The 22,434-nt window shown below is 45.2% G+C and overlaps 9 protein-coding genes across 9 annotated transcripts; 4 read left to right on the top strand and 5 right to left on the bottom strand.

The window, feature by feature from the left end:
- Nucleotides 1-688: 688 nt before the first annotated feature.
- On the bottom strand, nucleotides 689-1,682 carry EDB91DRAFT_1083577 (uncharacterized protein; the record flags this gene model as incomplete). The annotated part of the gene is made up of 6 exons (XM_041315639.1): nucleotides 689-831; nucleotides 933-1,007; nucleotides 1,059-1,095; nucleotides 1,145-1,300; nucleotides 1,354-1,500; nucleotides 1,548-1,682. 6 exons carry the CDS (start codon nucleotides 1,680-1,682, stop codon nucleotides 689-691), a joined length of 693 nt encoding a protein of 230 aa, XP_041175465.1.
- A 2,116-nt stretch (nucleotides 1,683-3,798) lies between these two features.
- EDB91DRAFT_1056005 (uncharacterized protein) lies at nucleotides 3,799-4,871 on the bottom strand (the record flags this gene model as incomplete). Its single annotated transcript, XM_041313970.1, has 6 exons — nucleotides 3,799-3,909; nucleotides 3,946-4,042; nucleotides 4,094-4,164; nucleotides 4,212-4,406; nucleotides 4,533-4,618; nucleotides 4,655-4,871. The coding sequence occupies 6 exons, from the start codon at nucleotides 4,869-4,871 to the stop codon at nucleotides 3,799-3,801; spliced, it is 777 nt and encodes a 258-aa protein (XP_041175464.1).
- Nucleotides 4,872-6,500: 1,629 nt separating this feature from the next.
- On the bottom strand, nucleotides 6,501-8,279 carry EDB91DRAFT_1013339 (uncharacterized protein; the record flags this gene model as incomplete). Its single annotated transcript, XM_041312456.1, has 7 exons — nucleotides 6,501-6,632; nucleotides 6,685-6,855; nucleotides 6,906-7,226; nucleotides 7,283-7,622; nucleotides 7,676-7,872; nucleotides 7,947-8,142; nucleotides 8,197-8,279. Coding segments are annotated over 7 exons (1,440 nt in total), but the record flags the coding sequence as incomplete, so codon positions are not given.
- An 869-nt stretch (nucleotides 8,280-9,148) lies between these two features.
- EDB91DRAFT_1250281 (uncharacterized protein) lies at nucleotides 9,149-10,994 on the top strand (the record flags this gene model as incomplete). The annotated part of the gene is made up of 4 exons (XM_041323206.1): nucleotides 9,149-9,712; nucleotides 9,764-9,871; nucleotides 9,924-10,710; nucleotides 10,765-10,994. 4 exons carry the CDS (start codon nucleotides 9,149-9,151, stop codon nucleotides 10,992-10,994), a joined length of 1,689 nt encoding a protein of 562 aa, XP_041175462.1.
- Nucleotides 10,995-11,041: 47 nt separating this feature from the next.
- Nucleotides 11,042-11,618, top strand: EDB91DRAFT_1018692 (uncharacterized protein; the record flags this gene model as incomplete). Its single annotated transcript, XM_041312524.1, has 3 exons — nucleotides 11,042-11,120; nucleotides 11,174-11,319; nucleotides 11,487-11,618. Coding segments are annotated over 3 exons (357 nt in total), but the record flags the coding sequence as incomplete, so codon positions are not given.
- A 1,267-nt stretch (nucleotides 11,619-12,885) lies between these two features.
- Nucleotides 12,886-13,152, top strand: EDB91DRAFT_1013213 (uncharacterized protein; the record flags this gene model as incomplete). The annotated part of the gene is made up of 1 exon (XM_041312453.1): nucleotides 12,886-13,152. A coding segment is annotated over one exon (267 nt), but the record flags the coding sequence as incomplete, so codon positions are not given.
- A 195-nt stretch (nucleotides 13,153-13,347) lies between these two features.
- EDB91DRAFT_1238172 (uncharacterized protein) lies at nucleotides 13,348-15,295 on the top strand (the record flags this gene model as incomplete). Its single annotated transcript, XM_041321679.1, has 5 exons — nucleotides 13,348-13,452; nucleotides 13,514-13,807; nucleotides 13,868-14,503; nucleotides 14,633-14,728; nucleotides 14,786-15,295. 5 exons carry the CDS (start codon nucleotides 13,348-13,350, stop codon nucleotides 15,293-15,295), a joined length of 1,641 nt encoding a protein of 546 aa, XP_041175459.1.
- A 929-nt stretch (nucleotides 15,296-16,224) lies between these two features.
- Nucleotides 16,225-17,120, bottom strand: EDB91DRAFT_1056014 (uncharacterized protein; the record flags this gene model as incomplete). The annotated part of the gene is made up of 3 exons (XM_041313974.1): nucleotides 16,225-16,416; nucleotides 16,463-16,646; nucleotides 16,696-17,120. The coding sequence occupies 3 exons, from the start codon at nucleotides 17,118-17,120 to the stop codon at nucleotides 16,225-16,227; spliced, it is 801 nt and encodes a 266-aa protein (XP_041175458.1).
- A 711-nt stretch (nucleotides 17,121-17,831) lies between these two features.
- Nucleotides 17,832-21,582, bottom strand: EDB91DRAFT_1238171 (uncharacterized protein; the record flags this gene model as incomplete). The annotated part of the gene is made up of 15 exons (XM_041321678.1): nucleotides 17,832-17,870; nucleotides 17,926-18,063; nucleotides 18,088-18,197; nucleotides 18,317-18,574; nucleotides 18,599-18,695; nucleotides 18,747-18,842; nucleotides 18,907-19,271; nucleotides 19,319-19,583; nucleotides 19,635-19,691; nucleotides 19,746-19,886; nucleotides 19,926-19,995; nucleotides 20,053-20,350; nucleotides 20,917-21,088; nucleotides 21,160-21,315; nucleotides 21,370-21,582. The coding sequence occupies 15 exons, from the start codon at nucleotides 21,580-21,582 to the stop codon at nucleotides 17,832-17,834; spliced, it is 2,475 nt and encodes an 824-aa protein (XP_041175457.1).
- Between the last annotated feature and the right edge of the window lie 852 nt (nucleotides 21,583-22,434).

The following is a 22,434-nucleotide window of genomic DNA, read 5'->3' as shown; positions in this document are numbered from 1 at the left end:
TTGACTACAACCAGTCTAACCTAGGACTGGTTACCCCAAAATATGAAAATTACTACAAAATACTGCGTACTAGAGGCTTATGTACTATGGACTTCACCAGCTTCATTCTCCCAGTCAGCCATGTCCTCATCTACAAGAAGGAGATCTTTGTACTCATCCAGCAAGACCTCCTCAACAATACCTGAGTTTGCTTGGGCAGAATTGATGAGAGACTTACGCCACAAAAATTTGAGCATTTGTAGCTGTTCAAAATGTTCAGCACCTAGACGAGAGCATTTGTTGGTGGCTGTCTCTGCACCACCTGAAAAAAGTTGTTCACATGGAACCAATGATGCAGGAATTGCACAGACGTCCATGGCAATCCTTGCAAGTGTAGGATATATTGAAGCATGTTTCTGACAAAAGAATTAGTTGAATAGATAATACAAATGCCCATGCACTTACCAACCACCAGTGAATGATGTCCATATCCTTTGAGACGTCAGGTATGACCTTGAGGTATCTCCACAGTTCCTCAGCCCAGCCAGCGTTGTGGTCGAGTGTTGCCTTTATAAGAAGCAGACAACGATGCTGGTCGAACTCAGATTCCATAGTAGTGGCATCACTGTGAGAGCCTCCAAGTCCTGGTACTGCAACAGTGGCAGTGCCTGATGGGGTGGAAGCTGATAGATGTGCAGCAGTGGGGGAGTTACGAGTCTTCCAATAGTCTTCCATAGTCCTTGTCATGCCAATCCCTGGCACTGGGATTTCCAGCTGCGCCCTCTTGTTCTTGTTCCTCCGGTCCTCCCCAGGCAATCTTGATGTATTCAAGTTTATAGTATGGTTGAAGAACTGTAAATCCATCAGTAACATCAAAGCAAATTGAAAACATTAGAATGCACCCAGTGCAAGCACATAGACAGGTTTATCGTCCATCTTTCTATAGTACTTACCAACCTTGTCGAGTGCCTTCTCGATGACAGCCTTGTAGAGTACATACTTTGGCATATCCCGCTTCCACTCCCATGCTGTCAGTAGTTCCTTGAATGTGGGGATTGCATGCCATAGAGTTGGTTAACTTTCAGAAGAAAAGTATTGCTGGATTTCATTAGCGTCCTACAGAGATAAATTAGAGTAAGATATTACTATGAGACAAGGAACGTACCGAAATGATGACACGTGTATCTTCAACTTGCTCCCAATCAGCACTTGTGAAGGAAAAGGCCATCCAGGGAATATGTTTCTTTCCAAGCACAGGATGCCGGATAGTAGTGATGGGGCCAAAGAGTTTGTCTGCAGTATTGATAAACATATTTATAGGCTATGTAAATGGATTAGCAATGCAGCACTGCCATCAGTCGTGTTTTCACTTACCTGTTGCAACAGGTGTGCATGCCTGAGCATGCCATCAGCAGTTCCCCAGTGAATATTGCTATGAAGAGGGATCTTGAGTGGAGTTGTGATTCCACACTTCAGTTGAAGCGCCTGAAAGTATTCAATTCGTTGATTTGAGCATTGTATCTGTTAGATCATTAGCAGTACTATGAATCTCAACATCAGCAATGTACCTTAATTGCAAGAGTGCACACAGCCACAACAACATCCAGTGATCCTCCCAAGATGCGGCTGTTCGTTAGTGAAGAATCAAATTCCCAGATCACAGTAGTAGTTTCCACAGCAGCAATGCAAGAGATGATGGACATGATAGCAATGATAGCAAGATTCAGAATGTGAGTGTCACAAATTCCAAATACAAATCATTTTTTGTTCCTCAGCTTTCCTCTGGCTACTTCTAGTTACTGAACCAGTGTGGGGAACGTCCCCACTGTAGGCCCGTATCCCGTATAATTCCCAAGCCTTACCAGCATCTTCCCATGTGTTCCACTACCCATCCACGTCCTATCCGACCCATCCGCTACACAGAACCAAGCGGAACCCAGCAGAACAATCGCGCACCACGCGCATCATATCCCTTTAGCCTTTGGAATGTCCTCCTCCATCCTGTCCCCGTCCTTCCATCCTCACTGGTGAGTACTAGCTATGTCCCCCATGTTACTGACATGTTCCTATCTCATTTCACATGTGTTACGATACCTATACAGATCCTTCTGCAACTCAGAACTGGTTCCTTATCTCACAGTCTCACTTGGTTGTAGCATAGCACTTTCTGGAACCCCTTCCTATATAGATAGCAATAGATGGGATCTTGGTTTTTTTTTCACCTTTTGATAGACCCGACTCCACTTCCACTTACAGAGTACTTCCCAGTACTCCACTCACTGTTTAAAATATCTTCCTGAATCTATTCTTGATCTCATTGCAATGTTCCCACCTCTGTGAGTTCCACTCAAAACGCCCAACATCGGATCTGACAACTTGGAGCAAGTACCAGACACAAGCCTGGTCCAACTTTGCCCAATCATCCTCCTGCAGGCTTGTAGTTTCCTTTTCCCTCCATTAGTTCTGTTAGTTCCCCATTTGTTCCGTTTGTTCCCCGTTAGTTCCGCTTGTTGCGCATAGTTCCGCTTGTTGCGCATTAGTTCCGCTCATCACATACCTTCCATATCACTGTGTTCCCAGTCCTAGTAAGGACCGGAACCCTTCAGGTTGCTAGACAGAGTCTAGTCTTTGCTTTCCTCGCACTTACTTGAGGACCCGCTACCCAGTAGCAATCCCCTCAGGACGAGTATTAGTCCCACACCCTTGTTAGACATCTGAATCACCCCAGAGTCTATTTTCCTCACCCACACCGGTCACGTGACTTCACTTCCTGTCACATCTTCACCTCTTCACATATCACCTGTTGTTTCTCCGATTGGTTCCCCAACTCCACGGGCTAGAACAATCTTGCTTCCGAAAGAAGTACCGGTCGGATCTTGGGCTTCTATTTAGTCACTGTCTGACTCATCGCTTATATATCATGATGTCATGCTCAGTCATCCGCAGTATTGTACAACTCTTTTATCATTGGCTGATTTCTTTCATGCTCAGATATCTCCTCTTCAATGTTATGTATATAAGTAGGTTAGTTAGTGTAAGTACTCCTTAGACTTAACCTCTTCGTTTCTACACTTGTAGTAGACTTAGATGTTCACGCTCAATCCTATCCTTTGATCATTATCATTAACTGTGACTGAGTCCTAGTGGTTGTGTGTTAGACTTTGCCATTTGGTGAACTCTAGTCATAACAGTGAGCAAGGCAGGGGAGGCGGTGTTCATCAGCATTAAAGGAGTAAATGTTGCGGCAATGCAAAACACGTTCTATCTTGTTGCATGTTGTGTCATTATTGCTGGTATTATCGGCCATTACAACAAAAAGCTAAATTCAATGTGTTCATCTGAGTCAGTACTAGTATTCAGAGGTGAGATAGGGCAAGAAATACCTTTGTAGATTGGCTAGAAATGATACCTTACCTCCACTGTGTGCACCAGAGACACCATGGAACGTGCATCAGGAAAAAGGGTTATTGCTATATTAGCTCATATAGCACTATATATGAATATATAGCATCTATAGACGTCATAGCATCTAAAGCAATCCCCCCCTCTATAGAGAGGACATATAGTCACATATAGTGAGCTATAGATCCATATGGCATTAATTGTAGCTAGGAGTATATATATGCATATATATTCAACTTCCAAAATTTGGAGGCACCTCAATTTTTTTCCTTTAATTCACTATATTTTTGCTATATGTTTGCTATATGTCTGTTATATTTGCATTTATATTCACTTTTCACGCCAAAAAAAGTAGGACCAAAGACAAATCAATTCAAACTATAGTTAATCATAGTGACAAAAATTTGGAATATACTACTATGCCTTCCCCTGCTTGGATACCTTAGCTGCTGTCTCTAGGGCTGAGAAATCAAATATTGGGGTAGGAGCGTCAGTTGATAGAGCAGTGTGGCCTTTCCTGTATTGGCACTGTTAGCAGAGTCTATACACGTGAAAATCATGGACGCACCAGAGCCCCTCCTTCAGCTCATCCCAGACAGTCTCCAAATAAGTCGGACATTTGTTGGAAAATTGTGTGAGCAACTCCATAAAGCACTCCCACCTGTGATAATGCATTAGATATGTATAAAAAATTAAAATTAAAAAATCAAACCATGTTTTGAAGTAACTTTCTGAGAAGTCTACCGGTGATCCTCTTTTTACTCCAAGAAGGACACACTCAACCTACAATCATCATCAGTCACACTCAAGCATGAAGGATAGTGATTTACTGCGCAACCGATAAGAGCCAGGATAGGAAGATTATCCGTGTAGGCATTTCCCTTCCTACCGCACCTCCTACCTTCACCTTTGGGACCCCACCACTGAGCCTCCAGTAGTACTCTGAATGCTGGGTTTTTGAGTGGTGCCTGTGCGTCACAGGTGAGATTCTGGGTATATGAATTATTAGTATTAGTCCAACTCTGCTTTGGTCTTCCAAGTTGAAGACTCACCCTCACATCCATGCCGCCATTCATAAACCTCATATCATCCAGCAACCACTTCAAAGCTTCCTGGAGGTCATCATCAGTCCAGTCGGAGCCTGCCCCAACTCCAAAACAGGCGGGAATACTAATTCTGGCTTTGGCGACAAGCTTGCCCCTTATCTGAGTGGCGCCTTTCCATGTCTGCAAGAGTACTAATCAGCTTACAGATACAAGAAAGAGAAAGTCACTTGCATAGTCAATGAGCTGAGCCTTGAGGGCATCATCACCTTGTATCTCCTTCATCTTCTCCCACAACAACTTGTCTTGCTTGGACGATTCCAGGATGAGGTCCCAACACAGCTGGTCTCTATCAGCGGAGGAAGGAAAGCCTTCTACTGTAGTGACATGCAAACGTAGGGCCTTGTGGCCAGAGATGGCAATGCGTTTGGTGCGGGGGCTTTCCATATGACCGAGCGTAGCTACCTTTGATACCTTTGATCTGGGAACGCTGGTCATAATGTATGGCTCCGAGCTCACTTGCACCTGGTGGTAGTAGTCTGTTAGCTATCTGTATCAAATCACAATGAGCACTTACCTCTTCACCAGAAAATTTAGCGTGCTCCCCTTCCACCCCCTCCATGTCTTTCTCCCCTTGTCCCTCCTCCTCCTCCTCCTCGCCCTCACCCTCACCCTCACCCTCACCCTTGCCCTTGCCCTTGCCCTTGCCCTTGCCCTTGCCCTTGCCCTTGCCCTTGCCCTTGCCCTTGCCCTTGCCCTTGCCCTTGCCCTTGCCCTCCTGCTCCTGCTCCTGCTCCTGCTCCTCCTCCTGGTACTCCTGGTCTTCCTTGTCCAACTCATCCATGCTATCAATCTCCGAACCAAGAATTGATTTTACCATACCGGTATCTTGAGAGTCTGCGAAAGGTGAGCTTGATCGCCGAATCCTCCTAACTTTTGATGGTGGTAACTGCGCATGGTGGGCATCTCCTTCATCTGCAGAGCCAGAGGACTCCTTATCTGTCTCATTGGACAGAAGATCTGCTGCCCTCTTGCGTGATGCTATCGACAACATATTAGCATACTTTGCTTAGAGTGGTCTAATGCTTACCATTCTTGACATTTTCAGCTGCCTGAGAAGCCACTGCTTTCTTCTTAGCAGTGAGCTCCTTTAACAGGTTCTCCTCCTGAGCAGAAAGGCCACCAGGAGTCGCAGACTTGGACTTGGCCCGAGATGCCTGAGATGCCCGAGAGGCAGATGAGGAGGTATCCCTAGTAGAGGTCGGTGGTGTGCTGGTGTTCTTGTTGGTATCCACTGCACCCTTCTGAGCCACGCCTCTACCTCTTGGTGCAGTTCCACGTCCGTTTCCACGTCCATTTCCACGTCCATTTCCACGTCCATTTCCACGTCCATTTCCACGTCCATTTCCACGTCCATTTCCACGTCTGTTTCCACGTCCCGTTCCACGCCCGGTTCCACATGTTGAGGATGTTCCACGAGCTGCTGAGGAGACTCCATTACCATGGATGGGGACAGATGAGCCTTGCCCTGAGGCACTTCTAGTGTTAGGCCTAGACATGGGTAGAATAAGAGAGAAGGAATGGGAAAGTAAAGGAAATATTAGTAGCACGCACAGAATTACATAAATGAAGTTCGGCTCAGAGCAAAGAGACTGCGGTTCTGTTACCTTCTGAATGATAAGCTCAGAGGCAATGCGGATAGAAGCTGCTTACTCAAAATAAGGGGAAAGTAGACTCTGAGCATTGGTAACAGTTAGGTCCATGGTTGAAAGATGAGCGACTGTTGGACAGCAATGTAAGATCTACAGGAGTCTAAGTGGAATTGAAGCACCCATGATCCTTCCAACCATTGCGATTATCCTTCCACTTCTGAAACTCTCCATCTGAATGAAGTACCAAGGAGGCTCTTTCGCCTATGTAGTCCAAGTTGAAATGTGTTGTTTCATCGGACCTAAAGCAAGCAAAATCACCATTATGCATCTCAACAACAACTCCCTGCTCCCTCATCACCAGTCCACCCCCTACAAAGTTACCGATGGGCAGTACTAAACACAGTCGAAAGTCCTTTCTGTCTCGATGACCTATTGTGCAGACGTTGATGTTCACTAGCAGAGACAAGAAAGGTTTTACCGGTGATCCACCAGCGTTGGGAAGAATATCAACAAGCTCAGCGAGAGCAGTATAGTCGTCTGGAAGATAATGAGCAACCTAAATACATTATGCATTAGAGAACGTACTACAGTCCGCAAAAATCACTCACTGTCTGCTCTATCCACTCAAAAACCTCCCTTAGGTTATTCTGGATGTTGAGATACAGTTGCTCGTATTCAAAAGTTTCACGTGACATGTAAGGCAGCGTTTGCGTGAGGTTAGTTCTGCCTGATGTAGCCACCAAATCATGAGGGTGTGCGTCAGCAGGTGCCATGTTGCCCTACTAGACTGTCAGTGTCTGCATATCAATGAACATAAGCATGTACTCACCGAAAGACCGTATCTATTCCAATGGCTAAAGTGAATGCAGCGAAATGGTTCGTTTGCTTCAGATTGTAATACGGCCTCAGGATCCTGGGTCTCTTGAGATATAGACAACACGGTGCGATTCGTGAACACCTCTAGGCAATCAAAAGCAGATTTCAGTAATGGGAAAAGCATATCTCGCATTGAAGGAGGCATGAAATTGCAGATGAACACCATGAGGCTCCCATCCAAGTTGCGAATTTCCAATGCTCCCGGAAGGATAGACATTGGAATCTTGATGTAGGCGTCCGGTTGTTTGATTCCAGAGGGGTAGAACGTGGATAGCTGCCCTGTACAAGACCTGTCAGTTGCATACAATTCCCAGACCCATGAAAGCTCACCTTCGCCTTTAAATCTTCTGTATCTGTGATTGTTACTGCACTCTCCTCAACGATCTTTCGCTGCTCGATAGTCCACAGCAAGTTCTGCACTTTGTTGCCGTTAACCGGATTGTGTCGGTTCTCTGGAGTGTTATGGTTAAAGGCTGTCTCTATGGAAATCAACCTTGGGAAGGTCTTGATGGAGGTAGAGTCGTCGAAGAATTTGGGTAAGTGTGGTAGTCTTGCTGCGCCTACATCCCCAAATGACCTGGTGATGCACCCCAGGCTCAATGTATCGTCCCAGCAAGGGTCTAGACAACTTCTCCACGCCGATTTGCGACGAGAAGGGAGCTGGTAATTACTGAAATAGATATAATTAGATACCTGTGTGAACAGCGATAAGATGATCCTTACTTAGTATTCACCCCATCAAAAAGGCGGTCAGTGTCCCTAATGCATGTCCAGTCCACCTCCCGGTCCAGGGCTACAAACGCACCAGGCATGCTCAAAGGTAGCGCTTTATGCAGACGAGATATCATCGGTATAATTCTCCTTTCTATGAGAAGCTGTAAATCGCTTTCTGTTCCAGTTTTTTCAGGTACAGGAACTGACTGCTGATATGGGCTGGGCGGGACTTACCGCAGGAATTCGGCCTTCTCAACATCTTGGCGATTTCCTAGGGCACGTTGGCTTGCATTCCAGTTACAGTCCATCGCAGGTCTTTGGCGGCCACTAGAATTAGTAAATAGAATGACCCCCCTGCTGCCAAGTGCATGAACTTGAAACCGGTGGCAATCCAGAACAGAAAGGTGTAAAGAGTAGGTCTGTCCACTGGTAGGGTATTGTATAAATCGCTGTAATTAGTAGATGAATCTATCATGCTAAAGCCCATTTGATTAACGATCATGAAAGTAGAATGAATGTTTGAAACGCACCTCTGGCATTTCATTGCTAGCTGGATGTAGTTCACCATGGAAATCAAACTCCACCCAACACCCTTTCCACCCCAAACCTTACACCAGTAAGTCAAAGATGTCACAGTAGCACCTGAAAACTGAATCTCAGATGCCACAGAGCAAATACTCTCCATCCACTGGGACAGATCCGACTGAAGACCAGTGTCCATGGCCACAATCACCCCAATGAAGGCTTCTGCAGAGATGTTGGAAGAACGGGCCGTTTTTTCACTGATGGTCCACCTTCCTCCCATAGCCAAATTCCTGGAATTCCTTGGGCAAAGACGGTAAGGTTGCACCCGGTAAGATCCCTTGCCACCCGAAAGAGCACGTCCACCTGCGTATTGTCTGCCTCCCGTTGGATCGTCTTCGGTTGAATGTGGTGAAGGTGGGGTATGGGTAAGTAAACGATTAGCAAGAGTCACAGCTAGCTTGCTTTGCATGAGTTGCAGGGCATCCAAAACCAGAGAAAATTCTTTGTCGCCAAAGGAAACTTGAATAGACGTCATCTTTCGAGAGCTCGTTGTTCTGGATGGTGTGCGGGCAGCTCCTTATTTGGTAGTGAAACATTTCGCAGTAATGCACGCTGGATTGATGGGCGGGAAATTCCCACAAGGAAGCACCTTACCATTAAGGCCCAGCTTGACTCACTAACGGTTATCAATGGAGTCTGGTAAATCTGTGAATGCAACTCATCTTGATCGCCTCGAACATCGCAGTTGTATAGAAGACTTACTTTGTTGCTCTTGTTGATATGGATGTATGAGCGCATCTGTTGACAAACTGATTAGTACTAACCTTTTTTATGTGGGATTTGGGTTGCTTGTTTGGTGGACACTCCACCAGACTGGAACGGAAAATGTTGCACTTCTCCCCCAAACTGACACTACTCCTCCAAATGCCAAAGAAGAGTTCAAAAGAGTTCACTACCATGTCAGTTGGACCATCATGCCTTGCTCACTTTATTGATAAATGCCACCAGATGGGTTCTTGTGTCCATAACCTGGATGCAAAGGGACCACTCCAGGCAGATACCGAATATTGGGCTGTGAAGACCCTAAAACACCGCGCCTTCCACAATAACAGATGTTGCTCCTTGAATACATTCCCTCTTCTGAATGGCAGTGTATCCATGCCATCCTTCCTCAATGAGGCCAATTTGCAGGCTGTCAAGCAAACTTGCATCAACGACGGCCGATATTATGATCTGTTCACGCGCCTCCGCACACTATTTCTTCTGCATTCTGTAAACCTCACAGATGACACACTTCAGGACATGGCGCAGAAGATACATGAAGTAGGCTGCAAAGTGATGTCAAATAAAGTGCCCAGCAAGAAGACGCCATCATCCACCAATATCCTTGTACAGACCCAGATAGAAACCCAGAGAGTGAATACTGTACTTCTCAGTGCTTTGATGAAAGTTGCGGATGTTGCTGACCTTGACACAAACACTGCGATCACAATGGCTGTGACTAAGACACTTGTCACAGAGGTATGTGCATTTTGTTTTCAGACGACATACCCTCACAATCTCTCATTGCAGGCACTAAACCAAGCTGAAGGATTCGTCATGAGTCATTGGTCAAAGGATGTGTGTCCTTGGCTGTATAGTCCTTCCGATGAAGTGCGCCTGGTTGAGTTTTTGAACAAGGTGAGTTTGCATCCATTGCACACAGATTTCACAACTCATTCCCAGCGTGAAGATGTGCTTGTGGGTGGATCGGTACCTCACAGAGCTGGGAGTCATACAACCACACAATTCCGACGATCCTCATCACCATTGGATAAGCACAGGTACCACATTCTTTCAAGCCAGATCAGGGGTGGCAGCATCATCCAAGACAAGCGGGGTTGGCGCACGCAAGCCGGATATCACCCTTGTGACCAACGACTCACACGAGTGGTCCAATGTTAAATCCGTTATTGACGTCAAGTATCGCCACTCCGAGGTTCTTCTCAAGGCATCCAAGGAGTACATGGTAGAAGTTTCCCATCTGGTCTTCACTAACCAAGTGCATCGTCGCTTCTTCATAGGAGCTCTCTTGACTGGACCAGAAATGAGGATCGCTCTTTTCACTCGCGGTTGTGGGGCCTTTTCTGAACCCATCGATATCTACGCCGATCCCATCAAATACATGCAAGTCTTATCTTGGTTCATGCATACCGACCTTCGCTATCTCGGATATGATCCCTACTACCAAGCTCCCACTTCCACAAACAACTTGTCCTTGTGGTTGATGAAGGCAAACAGTACCACAGAAGAAGACATGGTGCCGACTTCGGTGCTTTCAATCATCTATAGTGGTATTGCCGGATTTGGCCGCACCACTCAGGTGATGGTGGTCAGAGGCCCAAGACAGCAACTGAGGGTTGATCAAGAGACTTTGATTGTAAAAGAAGTTTGGCAGGTTGACTGTTTCTTACCGGATGGAGAGATCCATCAACTTTTGGAGGACAAAGAGCGCCTTCAAAAGGCTCGCATAAAACTAGGTGCATTCTGAACTATCTGTGCCTCATTGATCTGCATCTCATTTCGTTTAATAGAGCAAGAAAAGATTCCGTATCCTGACGTTATTCCTGACACTGAGGCTGAGAAGAAGTCACAGTCAGTCTTGTTCAAGCGATGGCCCAAACCTGCGTGGGATGATGAGGACAAAGAAGGTTCCTACCCCAGACACCTCCCTATTCGTGATCAATGCATGTCCACGCACCCTGTTATGATGATTGACTGTGATGGGGCGCGAGTACCAGACAGTGTTGCGAACACATCATGAAGCCCTTGTCCGCGGAAATCTATCCCCTTGTGCACTATTGAACCGTCTTCAAGACCAACGCAGTCAGGTGTACCTGGTTCTCCTGTCGACGGGAATTCTTCTCAGGGTTGATAGGTGCTTTGAAGGGTGAGTGCACATCTCAGTCCGAAATTTCAGAATGCTTAGAGTCCACAACCTAGGTCATATCAATGCTTGGTTACGCGGGTTAATCCACCGTGATACCAGTGACGACAATACATGGTTTTGGGTGCCCATAGTGGATCAAGATCACGCTGTGCCTAATTGGTGCATTGATGAGGGCGTGCCCAAATTCTGTGGAGAAACAGTAGAATCTGAGTGGTTTCCCATGTGTCCTGGAATGATTGGGGACTTTGGCTTAGCACTGGACTTCTTGGATGACTCAGAGAAAGCTTTGGAAGAGAAAAAGAAGTGGACTACAACAGTACGCTCATCCTTTTTTCATGCTTTTTGCTGGAGTGCTCATGAAAGTAGGGAACTTTCCCTTACAGTAGTGTTGACCGAGAGCATCCCCCCAATATCTGCCATGATTTAGAGTCATTTATCTTTCTCGCATTCGTGCTCAGGGTGAATGTTACGGGTCCTTACCATCAACTTCAAGATTGGCCTGTCCCTGTTCGTAATACTGATCCCATAGAGACGGGGATTTCCACTACAGTTGATTCAGCCAACCTCACTGCAAAGAAGTTCAAACATTCTAATGCAGGTTGGGGCGAGAATAACACACCCCCCCTCACATCAGCACACTGCAGTCATACCAGAACTACTGCACCCACAGCCACTTCTCCGGAACTTCTTGTGCGTTCTTGTTCGGTGCCTCAATGGGTGAAGTTCGGCGTTACCAACTTCCAAGATGATGAAGTGATAATGCAAAAGGAGAACCTGACGTGGGATGCATTCGAGCGTTCCCTTGATCCGTACTGGAAGGTCAGCAACATGATGGCAATATGGAGGAAGATCTACGACTTGCTGTGGCCTTTTCCTGCACAGAAGCGCTGGAAGCTCACTCATGCCAAGCTGATCAATGTCCTGCGAGAGATGATCGATGCAGTACCGGTGGACAAGGATGGTGCACCAGACAGGTCATTGATCATGACAGCGAGGGAGAGATTCCACAACTTGTTGACTAACCTGACCTCCAAGCAGGTGGTCATGGTTAGCCAAACAGAATACCTGCCTGCATCCCTACCACCTTCAGGCACCCGTATCTCTGCATCTTCTGGGTTCGCCGGATTCGAAATCCACACTCCCGACAAGATGCGCCAGGGCTTGCAGACCTCAGAGAACACCTCGGGATCGAAGAAGCACAAGGCACTTTTATTGCAGGACAGTGACAGTTCCAGTGCGACTACTTCATCATCAGTCCTCCCATCATCTGGTACAGCTGGCATGTCTGTCAATTCATCCAATCTCTCTGGGGAAGGGAAGCAGTCAGAGAAAATCCAGAGGATAAGATACTTAGTGGTGAGGTTGCTTGCATGTATTCAATGGCTGGACTGAGGATCATGTTTTTTTAAACCTTCATTCATGTACTTTGACAAACATTCGCCCAAGTGGTTTTGTAGCGATCATTTTGTAGCTTTCATATACGGTTTTGCAATAATTGGGTTGTGAACTTTCCCAAGTGAGGCGGGATGATGAGTGCACTGTCGGTGAAAATTGTCGCAGTATTGGCGTGGGACACAATGCCCGACGCCTTCTCTTTAGGATAACCCTATATCCACTTCTTATCTTTTGATTGTAAGCTCAACATTTATAGACCATCGCATTGTCTTACCATCTTACCTTTGCCCAGATGACAGGCTTTCGTTCTGCCCTGCAGGCTTTAAATGTGAATGTTGAACACACTCGAGCTAAGGACGATGACCCTACAGTATGTCCTGCTTGTCACAAGCGCCTGAGGACAACCCAAGGACTGGCTACTCATCTTAGTACCGCCAAGTCTTGTAGATGGTACAAGAAAGGGAAGCTGAGGGCTTTAACCCTTCCAGGAGAATTCGCAGTTGATGAAGATGTACTGATGCGAGAAATAAATGAGCCTCTTACGGATGGACTGGAAGAACAAATGGAGGAGGAACCAGGTCAAGTTATGGAAGACTACCATGATAGACTCTTCGATCTCATTCCAATCGGGAACCCACCTGAACACCCAAGATCCCCCGTCCCATCCTCTGCTTCAGACATGCGAGTTGAAGATGTGCATCCCACTGCAGGCAAGGTGATATGTATGGATGAAACGGTGCATCAGAGATGGAGGAGAGAATTTGGAGGATCTGATGCCAACAGAGACGTGGAGATGGAAGATTTGGGAGAGGGGACATCCATGACAATGAAAATGTTTGCACCTTTTGAGTCTGAGCTAGAGTGGAGAGTTGCCTGCTGGGCCATTCAGGACGGCATAGGTCACAAATCATTTGATCGACTCATGGCAATACCTGGGGTGAGCATTGGTTCTATTTTACCTCACGATTGTCTTTCTGCTTAATGCATTCCAACAACAGGTCTCTGAAAGACTAGGTCTCTCATACCATAATATTAGGGGATTGCACAAGATTGTCGACAGTGTACCTCCACGTGCTTGCTGGAAGACTCGCGAACTTTGGTTCAAGAATGACCCAGAGCACAAACATACCATCTATCATCGGAATCCGATCGATGCTGTCAAGACATTACTTGGAAATCCAGCACACGCAAACGATATTGTCTATAGACCCAGGAGGGTTTTCACTAATGCTTCCAGGGATAGTAGAATCTACAATGAGATGTGGACTGGGGACTGGTGGAACACTGTCCAAGTGAGCGTCCAATGACTTCTACGTACTGGTTTACTGACTCTTCCCTTTTCATTGCCTCAGGACAGACTTCCAGCAGGGTCTTGTGTGGCTCCAGTCATCATCGCCACTGACAAGACCCAGCTCACCCAGTTTGCTGGCGACAAGAGTGCCTACCCTGTCTACCTTACGTTGGGGAACCTTCCCAGAGCCATAAGATGGAAACCATCCCAGCATGCCTGTATCCTTGTCGCATACCTTTCTGTCAGCAAGATGGTTGGCGTTGAGCTCAGCAAGAAACAAAAATCTACCTGCATTCAACAGCTCTTCCATGACTCTATGCGGATAGTTTTGGAGCCGCTAATAGAAGCAGGAAAAAGCGGTGTTGAGGTGACTGGAGGAGACGGTAAAGTGCGTATGGTGCACCTGATACTAGCATGCTATGTGGCAGATTACCCAGAGCAGTGCCTGGTAACTTGTGCTGAGTACGGTACCTGTCCAAAGTGTGAGGTGGATAATAGCCAGATGGGAAATGAAGACCCCGGTCCATGGAGGACCCAACACAAAACCTCCAAAATAATAGAAGCTGCCAGGGCCAACTCTACGTCTATCAGCAACTTTCAGGAGCGCTGCAAGCAGGACAACATTTCAGGAGGGGTGAGGTGCCCATTCTGGGAGGGGTTCCCACATTGCGACATACACATGTCCATCACCCCTGATGTACTGCATCAGTTGTACCAGGGGGTGGTAAAGCACCTCGTCCACTGGTGCAGCAGTGTGATGACTGACGCTGAGTTGGATGCTAGGATTAGATCGCTTCCTCCTTGTTTTGGTATGCAACATTTCAAGAATGGATGGTCTCACCTGGCTCAGATATCAGGGAAGGAGAGGAAAGACATGGGAAGGATACTTCTGGGGTGCATAATAGGGAAAGCTCCGTCTCAAGTGAGTTCATTGGAGTTCATTGGGAATCGTATACTCACTCTCGTTTAAAAATTATAGATGGTGGCCTGTTATCGGGCACTACTGGATTTTATATATATATCTCAGTATCCTTCACACAACAAGGACTCCCTGGGATATCTTCAAGTGGCCTTAGAGCAGTACCATGCCAACAAGTGCATCTTGATTGATCTAGGCATCCGCGACCACTTAAACATCCCTAAGCTGCACTCCATGCAGCATTATGCTGAGTGTATTAGAAATTTTGGTACTACTGATAATTACAACACAGAAATGTTTGAGCATTTCCACATTGACTACGCAAAGGAGGGGTGGAGGGCTACCAATTTCAGGGATGAACTACCACAGATGACTCAGTGGTTGAGTCGTCAGGAAAAGGTCGCAATGTTCGAAACCTACTTGAAGGACTATCAGCCAACTGAAGTAGAGAGGGAGCAGGAGGAACAGGATGCACTAGAGTCTGAAAAGCGTCCAGGAGTAGGGCTAGCCATATCCAAGAAGCCGGCATCACCTTCTCAGCTGCTCACCAGCATCATATCAAAACACTGATGTCCTTCTTTTTTGCACCATTTGAGGGTGTATCTTAATCGCTTTCTTCCCAGAGGGGAAGCCATATCACGCATTCAGCTCCCTCACGCACGCTTACCCTTCCATCAACTGGATGTCTGGCACACCTTTAAATTTTCATTGGACACTCTTGGTAATGATGTAGATGGCCGGGAGGAGATAGATTCAGTCAGGGCTAAGCCAGGGAAAGGCAGAGCTGAGGACGTGGGAGATGGGAGATTTGATGTTGTAGTTGTTGTGCAGTCAGATGAAGCTGAGTCCACTGGACTTCATGGTGCGCTACCTAATGCTACTAGTACTTCCTATCAAGTTAAGCTTTACTGACCAATACTACATTTGCAGGTATGAAAGTCGGAAGGCTAAAAGTCATTTTTCGCCTTCCAGACTCTATTCCTTTCATGAATGATGCTATAGTTGCCTGGCCTAAGGAACATTTGGCTTATGTGGAATGGCTCACACTCTCTAAACGGCCAGGATGACACCATAATATGTATTCAGTCACTAAGGCTATTGGGCAGAACAACAACATTGTTCCAGGTGACATAGTTTCTCTTTCTACTATACGTCAATCTTGTCATCTTATTCCTCACTTGGGTCCTAACATTAGTTGGCCTTCCAGCTGGAAGTCTGCTAATGTTTTGGACTTATGCAACAGTTTTCTTCTTAACAATTGGTCAAGTAAATTTGCTTATCAGACGCTTTGGTAGTCAATACTTAGTATATATATGATTTGTGTGATTTATAGCAAGGGTCTAACTCTATATATGATTTGTGTGATTTATAGTAAGAGTCTAACTCTATATCACTCAAGTTGTTAATATAGCGTACATATATTTAAATATAGCCCTTAGTGTCTCTATTTGCATAAACAGCCCAAAAATGGCAAAAACCCTTTTTCCTGATGTATGGGACTAGTCATGGTTGGTCAGACCAGTCATTAAACTTTGTACAGTGAGTACACGCACTTTTGGGACCTCCACAATGTCTAATGGGATGCATAGTGGGATACCCTTATGTTCCAGATGCATCAACAATGCAACATATGCACAGTGGTTCGGAGACGTCCAGCCGTCAGTTGAAAAGTTGAGTTTTCCATCATATTCCTGGTATGTGTGTCAGTTGCTTCCAGTGTGCATTCAATTAATGTACTCTTGACATTTTAGCTATTTGTTGCCTTGTTTTGGCGAAGACGAGTCTGGTATCCCACGAGACTGTGGAGGGAGATGGTATGTAGTATTCCGGTCTTCCAGTTTTCATTAATGACTGAAAGCCCCGGTCCTTAACAATCTTGAATGGCCGCAGATTTTCGCTGACCCAATGTACAATCTCGGCTCTGAGCGAAACTATATCAGCCTCAAAATCTACATTGAACAATCTCTTACTTTGTCTCGGTCTGTGTATGCTGGCAATGTGAGTAAGTCACTTTGCCTTGACCTTTGCGTTCAAACACAGTAGTAATTGAACCATTTCGCAGGAAGTTCCCAACTATCTTCATATGCGCTTCTTCGGCATTCCTCGCTTCATCTGCTGCCTGCAGTACTTCATCCCCCCAGCAAATCCTGATGTGCTTGCACATATTGCCGGTGGAGCGGGCGTCTTTCTTGTCGAGGAAGCGCCGAATCTTGACTTGGCATCCCTTCGCCATGCATTTGAAACTATGTGCACGTTGATCTCCCTTTGTCTTGATTGTTGGAGTAGGATCGAAAAATGCATAAATTGGTGAGGTCCAGTCCTTCATCAACCGCTCTGTGACACTGATGTTTAACTTGGCATTTAGTCTTCGTACTTGTATGCTTACTGAGTTCATCCTCAGGGGTCTCAGCCTCGTTGTCTGTGCTCATCTGTTTGCTAGCATTATCCTCATCTTCACTGATAACAATGGCCTCGTTTTGCAACTCTTCTGAGTCCTCTGTTTCAGTGCAGACCAGCAGGTTTCCAGGTGCCACAACTGTGTTATGTAATAGTTCCTCATTGTTGGAGTAGACCACTGTGCGCTGTTGTTGGGCCACCGGGTCATTACGTGGTGCTTCTTTAATGTTCTTACTGTGATGTTGGGTTGCTTTTACCTTCTTTGGCTGTGTGCTGTCCACACTGGCACTGTCATCATTCTTTCTCTTTTTTGATTTGGCCTCGAGCTTCTCGTCAAGTGCAGCCTTGGCTTTCCCAGTTAGTTTGGTAATCCGTTTAGCGGCAGAATGGAAGGGGTTTGGCTGCATGACAGTAGGATGTGTTCGTGATTTAGAGTTTAGAGTTAGAGTTTGGAGTTAGAGTTTGCAATACTATTTGGATGTCTTTGGAGTTGGTAAAATATATATCTGCTTACTAAACCCACACCCACAACATACCCACACCCACAACCCATGTGGGTTTCATATACCCATGCTAATCCCTATGCAGTGTTGAGAACAAGGTCATCAGGGTTCCCAATATGATGTATCACAGCCTTGGCATTTGATGTCTTTGCCCGTTCTTCATAAACAAACTCAATATTGGAAGCCAAGCCTATGCACTTGTGCCCTCAGCATTGATGCTGCAAATTTGCTGCACATAAAATTTGCTTTCATGGAAACAGAAATTCAGTGACTGACAACTTGTACAGATAAATCACCAACCTCAACAAGATAGAGTAAAAAACCACCATGTGCCCTGACTGCAGGCATAGAGTAGGATGCTGCTGGTTTGCCAACACTTCCACATTCCAGAAGAATTGCATCTGGACACAGAAGCTTATCTGCATCTGAGCCTTGGCACTGAATAATTTCTCAAATACACACTACAATTGGAGATTGCTCTGCTATGCCCTTTGCTGCAAGGACCCAGTCTCCTATCTTACATACATCCCCATTGAAGAGTACCACAGACTTGCAAGTATGGAAATTATGTCCTTTGAGAGTGTCATTTAGAAGTGATTGAAGTGCATTTGGAAAATGTTTCCCTGTCTTGGTAGTGAGGTATGGTTGAAGTGGTAGGTTGATACAAAGGCATTGACCTAAATATACTGACCCTTAGTATTGTATTTCTCAAAGTTGGAACTTGTGTAAAATTGAACTTTACCATATTTGTTAGTGTCAGTTTGTGTGTTGAGTCTGAGGTAGTCAGTGATAATATTTGGCCATTGAACAAGTGACAATGGACCCTTTCCAATAACTTTGACATTTATAACATCCGGCAGCTTGTCTGATGAGGGATCAGAGGCTTGGATAAGATCAAGAGAATTGGAGTGAATGTCATTTGTATCAGTGTGTATGAGTATTTGTGCCCCTGAGAGAATATGATGAATCCGACTTCCATGGGCAAAAGAATGTGCAATATCCCAAGAAGGAGCACAGTGGTTTGAATGGATACTTTTTGCATGGATGACAGCATTGAAGGACTTGAATGCCTCTATTGCAAACAAAGCAGCTGGCCTGAATCATTGAATGTGGTCAACAACATGTAATAGAATGTGAAATTTAGGCCTATTGAACCATTGAGGAGTCCACCTGGCGGTGCATGCAAGGAAGTTATTGATTGATGTTGTGAGATTGTGCTGAGACAATAATGATCAGATAATATGAATATCAGCAAATAAAACTGAAAAGTATGCCACATACCAAATGTTCTGTGGAATTTTCAATTTCAGGCTGCCAGATGAGTGGTATCAGGTTTGATGATGCAACCCAAGTATCATAGCATTCTGTGGGTACCAAGTCATGAAGCACGAAGGGTGCAACTTGCGCAATGGTATGAAACTCATGACCAACAAGAGACCCTGCATATTTAACAAGGGTGTGACCAGCAAGATGGCTGAGTCCAAGACCTGAGATGTCAACAGATGATAGGTGAGTTTCTAAAAGTTCATGCTTCAATTTGTCTTTTCCAATCCTTACAGAGACAATGTCACACCAAAGGTATTTGACAAATCCAAGAAGGACTGTGTGAAGGATTTCCACTGGTGTGTCAGTGTGAGGATCAATACCTGAGACATTATTGAAGTCAATCCTACACTGTGAAAATGGCTGAGACCTTTGATTCGCCACACAGGACTCGTAACATTTTTGGGCAGTGTCTCTCTGACTCTATTGAGTGCTTCCTGCTTTGCCTTGTTACCACCCCAGATTTTGCAGTGGGATTCAGCTAAGTGATTCAAGAATGAATCTAGAAAGGTGTCCTTGATGCCTGTAAAAGTCTTTCTTTGCTTGATCTGGGTCTGATTCCCAACTGTTGATGCATGAATGAACATTGACTTGAGTTCAGTGACAGTTTCATTCTTGTAATGTGGTTCTCCTATCTGCCATGCTTCATGAACAAAAATATATGCAAGACCACTCAGATTTGTTACCTTTACAAACCGCTTGACCCATGTTACCATCTCCTCCATGGTCTCTTTTGCTCGTTTCTGTGTAGATTTCGGAGGAGCATTAGTATGGGCTTCAGACTCACTTCCACTAACCTCACCAACACTGTGGTTGGTATCTTCAGGCTGTGCAGCAGCTGCTTGTGCCAGATTGCTCTCTGCACTGCTTGCATTGTGCCCCTTCACTTTACAAATATGGCAAAAATATTTTCCCATTGACCCAATATGACAGGCCATCTCACTTTACATGGGGTTGTCCCCAAGCAAGGCCAAGACTGAGGGAATGACAAGAACATACTCCTCGTGGACACAGTCCCAGGTCCAGATGCCTTGCTTCCATGATTCTCTAAATTTTACCAGCATCATTATTTTCATTTGCCTGCTTGCAACAAATCTCACTCACTCAAGTTGGTCTACAATACCATCCAACATTTCAAGTGGAGGGGCAAGATTTGATGTACAAAGAAAATGGATGTTGTGCTCCCAGTGAACTTCTGCTTGCAGCAATCCCGCAGCTGTAAAAAGGAATGAATTGTGCTTGTTCCACTTCTTCAACAAGTTTCCCGATGTGTCGTCGCAGTATAACCAGAGAGGCATTGCAAATACACGAGCACCTGATGCCCAAACATGCCATCGGTTGCCTTCAGAAGGATTGGTTAATGTCCATGGCTGCAATTTGCCATTTGGTTCACATTCAACACCTAAACAGATATTTGCAAGACATAATAGTCAAAGTGATAAAATGTCACAAATTCCAAACACAAATCATTTTTCGTTTCTCAGCTTCCCTTTGGCTACTTCTAGTTACCGAACTGGTCATGTGACTTTGCTTCCTGTCACAACTTCACCTCTTCACACATCACCCATTGTTTCTCCAATTGGCTCCCCTACTCCATGGGCTAGAACAATCTCGCTTCCAGAAGAAGTACTGGTTGGATCTTGGGTTTCTCTTTAGTCACCATCTTACTCATTGCTTATATATCATGATGTCATGCTGCATCATCCGCAGTCATTGTACAACTCTTTTCTCATTGGCTGATTTGTTTCATACTCAGATATCTCCTCTTCAATGTTATGTATATAAGTAGGCTAGTTAGTGTAAGTACTCCTTAGACTTAACCTCTTCATTTCTACACTTGTAGTAGACTTAGACATTCACGCTCAAATCTATCCTTGCTTGTTATCATCACTCTTGACCGAGTCCTAGTAGTTGTGTGTTAGACTTTGCCATTTGGTGAACACTAGTCATAACATAAAATGACTCTACCATAGATTGAGTATGTGCAAGGTAGACCAGATGTTGCTTTACTCAAATCCCAGTTTTTGAATGATACAAGAAGATCGTCTTCTGATACTTCAAATGAATGAAAATTTTCTACAACCCAACCACAATCTAGTTCATGAGCGACAGGCTGCAATGACCAAGCTTTAGTGTACATCTTCCCACCACGTGTGAACCAGTGAAATGGAATGCAAGCTTGGCCACTCGATAACAATGCAGGCTCAAAACAAAGAAATCTTGGTTGTGCAGTCTAACAACAGGCATAAGCAGCTCCGGGTCGAGTTCCTCAAGCCAATGTTTAGCTTGTTGAGCTTCATTCAGTTTGATACCAGTATCTTCAGGGTAGAAGTGTAACAGTGGGCGAACTCGAGGATTCATCATTTCCTTCAAACATGACTAAGTATAAAATATGGATTACATTTTAGCAATACAACACACCTGCCAAATAATGTCAGGCAGTGAGTTAACATAGTACCTATGCCCAAGAGCACCATCATAAGGGATTGAGTGGATACCACATAATCGTTGAATAGTGTCTTTGATGAGTTTGACAGACTTCACCAAAGGCATATTGTCTACATTGTTGACCTGAAGTAACCAGAGCAAAATATCAATATGTTGCTCTGAAAAAACAGATGTCACGAGTTCCATGTACAAATCATTTTTCTTACCTTAACGTCGCATCCAAGTCTAAGCGCCCGAGTCACGTGACTACTTCACCTCTTCACGCCCGTCACATATATCACCCTGCATTCCAATCACCCATCACAGAAGCGCCAATACCCTATGCCCATATTGCACCTTTCACATCGCCGATCCCATCTCCGATCAACGTAACGATCAATCTCCCATCTGAGGACTCTCCCACTCCACGAGCTAGAACCATAGCACTTCCTATCACTGCACCCATTGGATCTTGGATCTCTATCTAAGATAGATCTTCTAGTTAATCTCCGTCTCTTCTTTTCAGATACGATCTCTTATCAGAACCTATGATCCGAACCCTTACGCCTGAAGCTTCTATTATCGCCTTCCTATTTAGTTGTTACCTCTTCTGTCTTGGTCCGTGCACTGTTCTCATAGTATATAAAACCCTAGTAGGTAGTCAGTAGTTCTTTAGTCTAAACCTCTTGTACCTTCTGTAGAGAATCTACTTGACGTCTATCGCTCTTCTTCCCTCCTCGTGAGCTCTAGACTTAACCTCTTCGGACACTTGTCCTTAGTGGCCATTGTCGTGACTCTCTCTTTCTCTATTCTTTGTTTGTTGTTTGAGTCCTGGTCTGATTGCTTGAGACTATAATTGTCGAGAGTCGTCACAACAGAGCATGGAAGGTGCATGAGAATATCAAGTGTGCATGTCTAATACAACACTGCTGGATCAACAACAGTTTGCAGGTTGATAGACAACCTTACAATCTTATCAGGCCACAGAAACCACTCCTCATTCACAATTTGATGTCGAGAACACTTTCAATCACTGCTGGTTCCAATAGCAGCATCACT

This window comes from Suillus paluster (assembly GCF_016628075.1).
Source record: "Suillus paluster strain FC165 chromosome Unknown EDB91scaffold_41, whole genome shotgun sequence".
NCBI classification, from domain to species: Eukaryota; Fungi; Basidiomycota; class Agaricomycetes; order Boletales; family Suillaceae; genus Suillus; species Suillus paluster.
The sequence above is the reverse complement of the archived record's forward strand: the minus strand, read 5'-3'. Positions and strand labels throughout refer to the sequence as shown.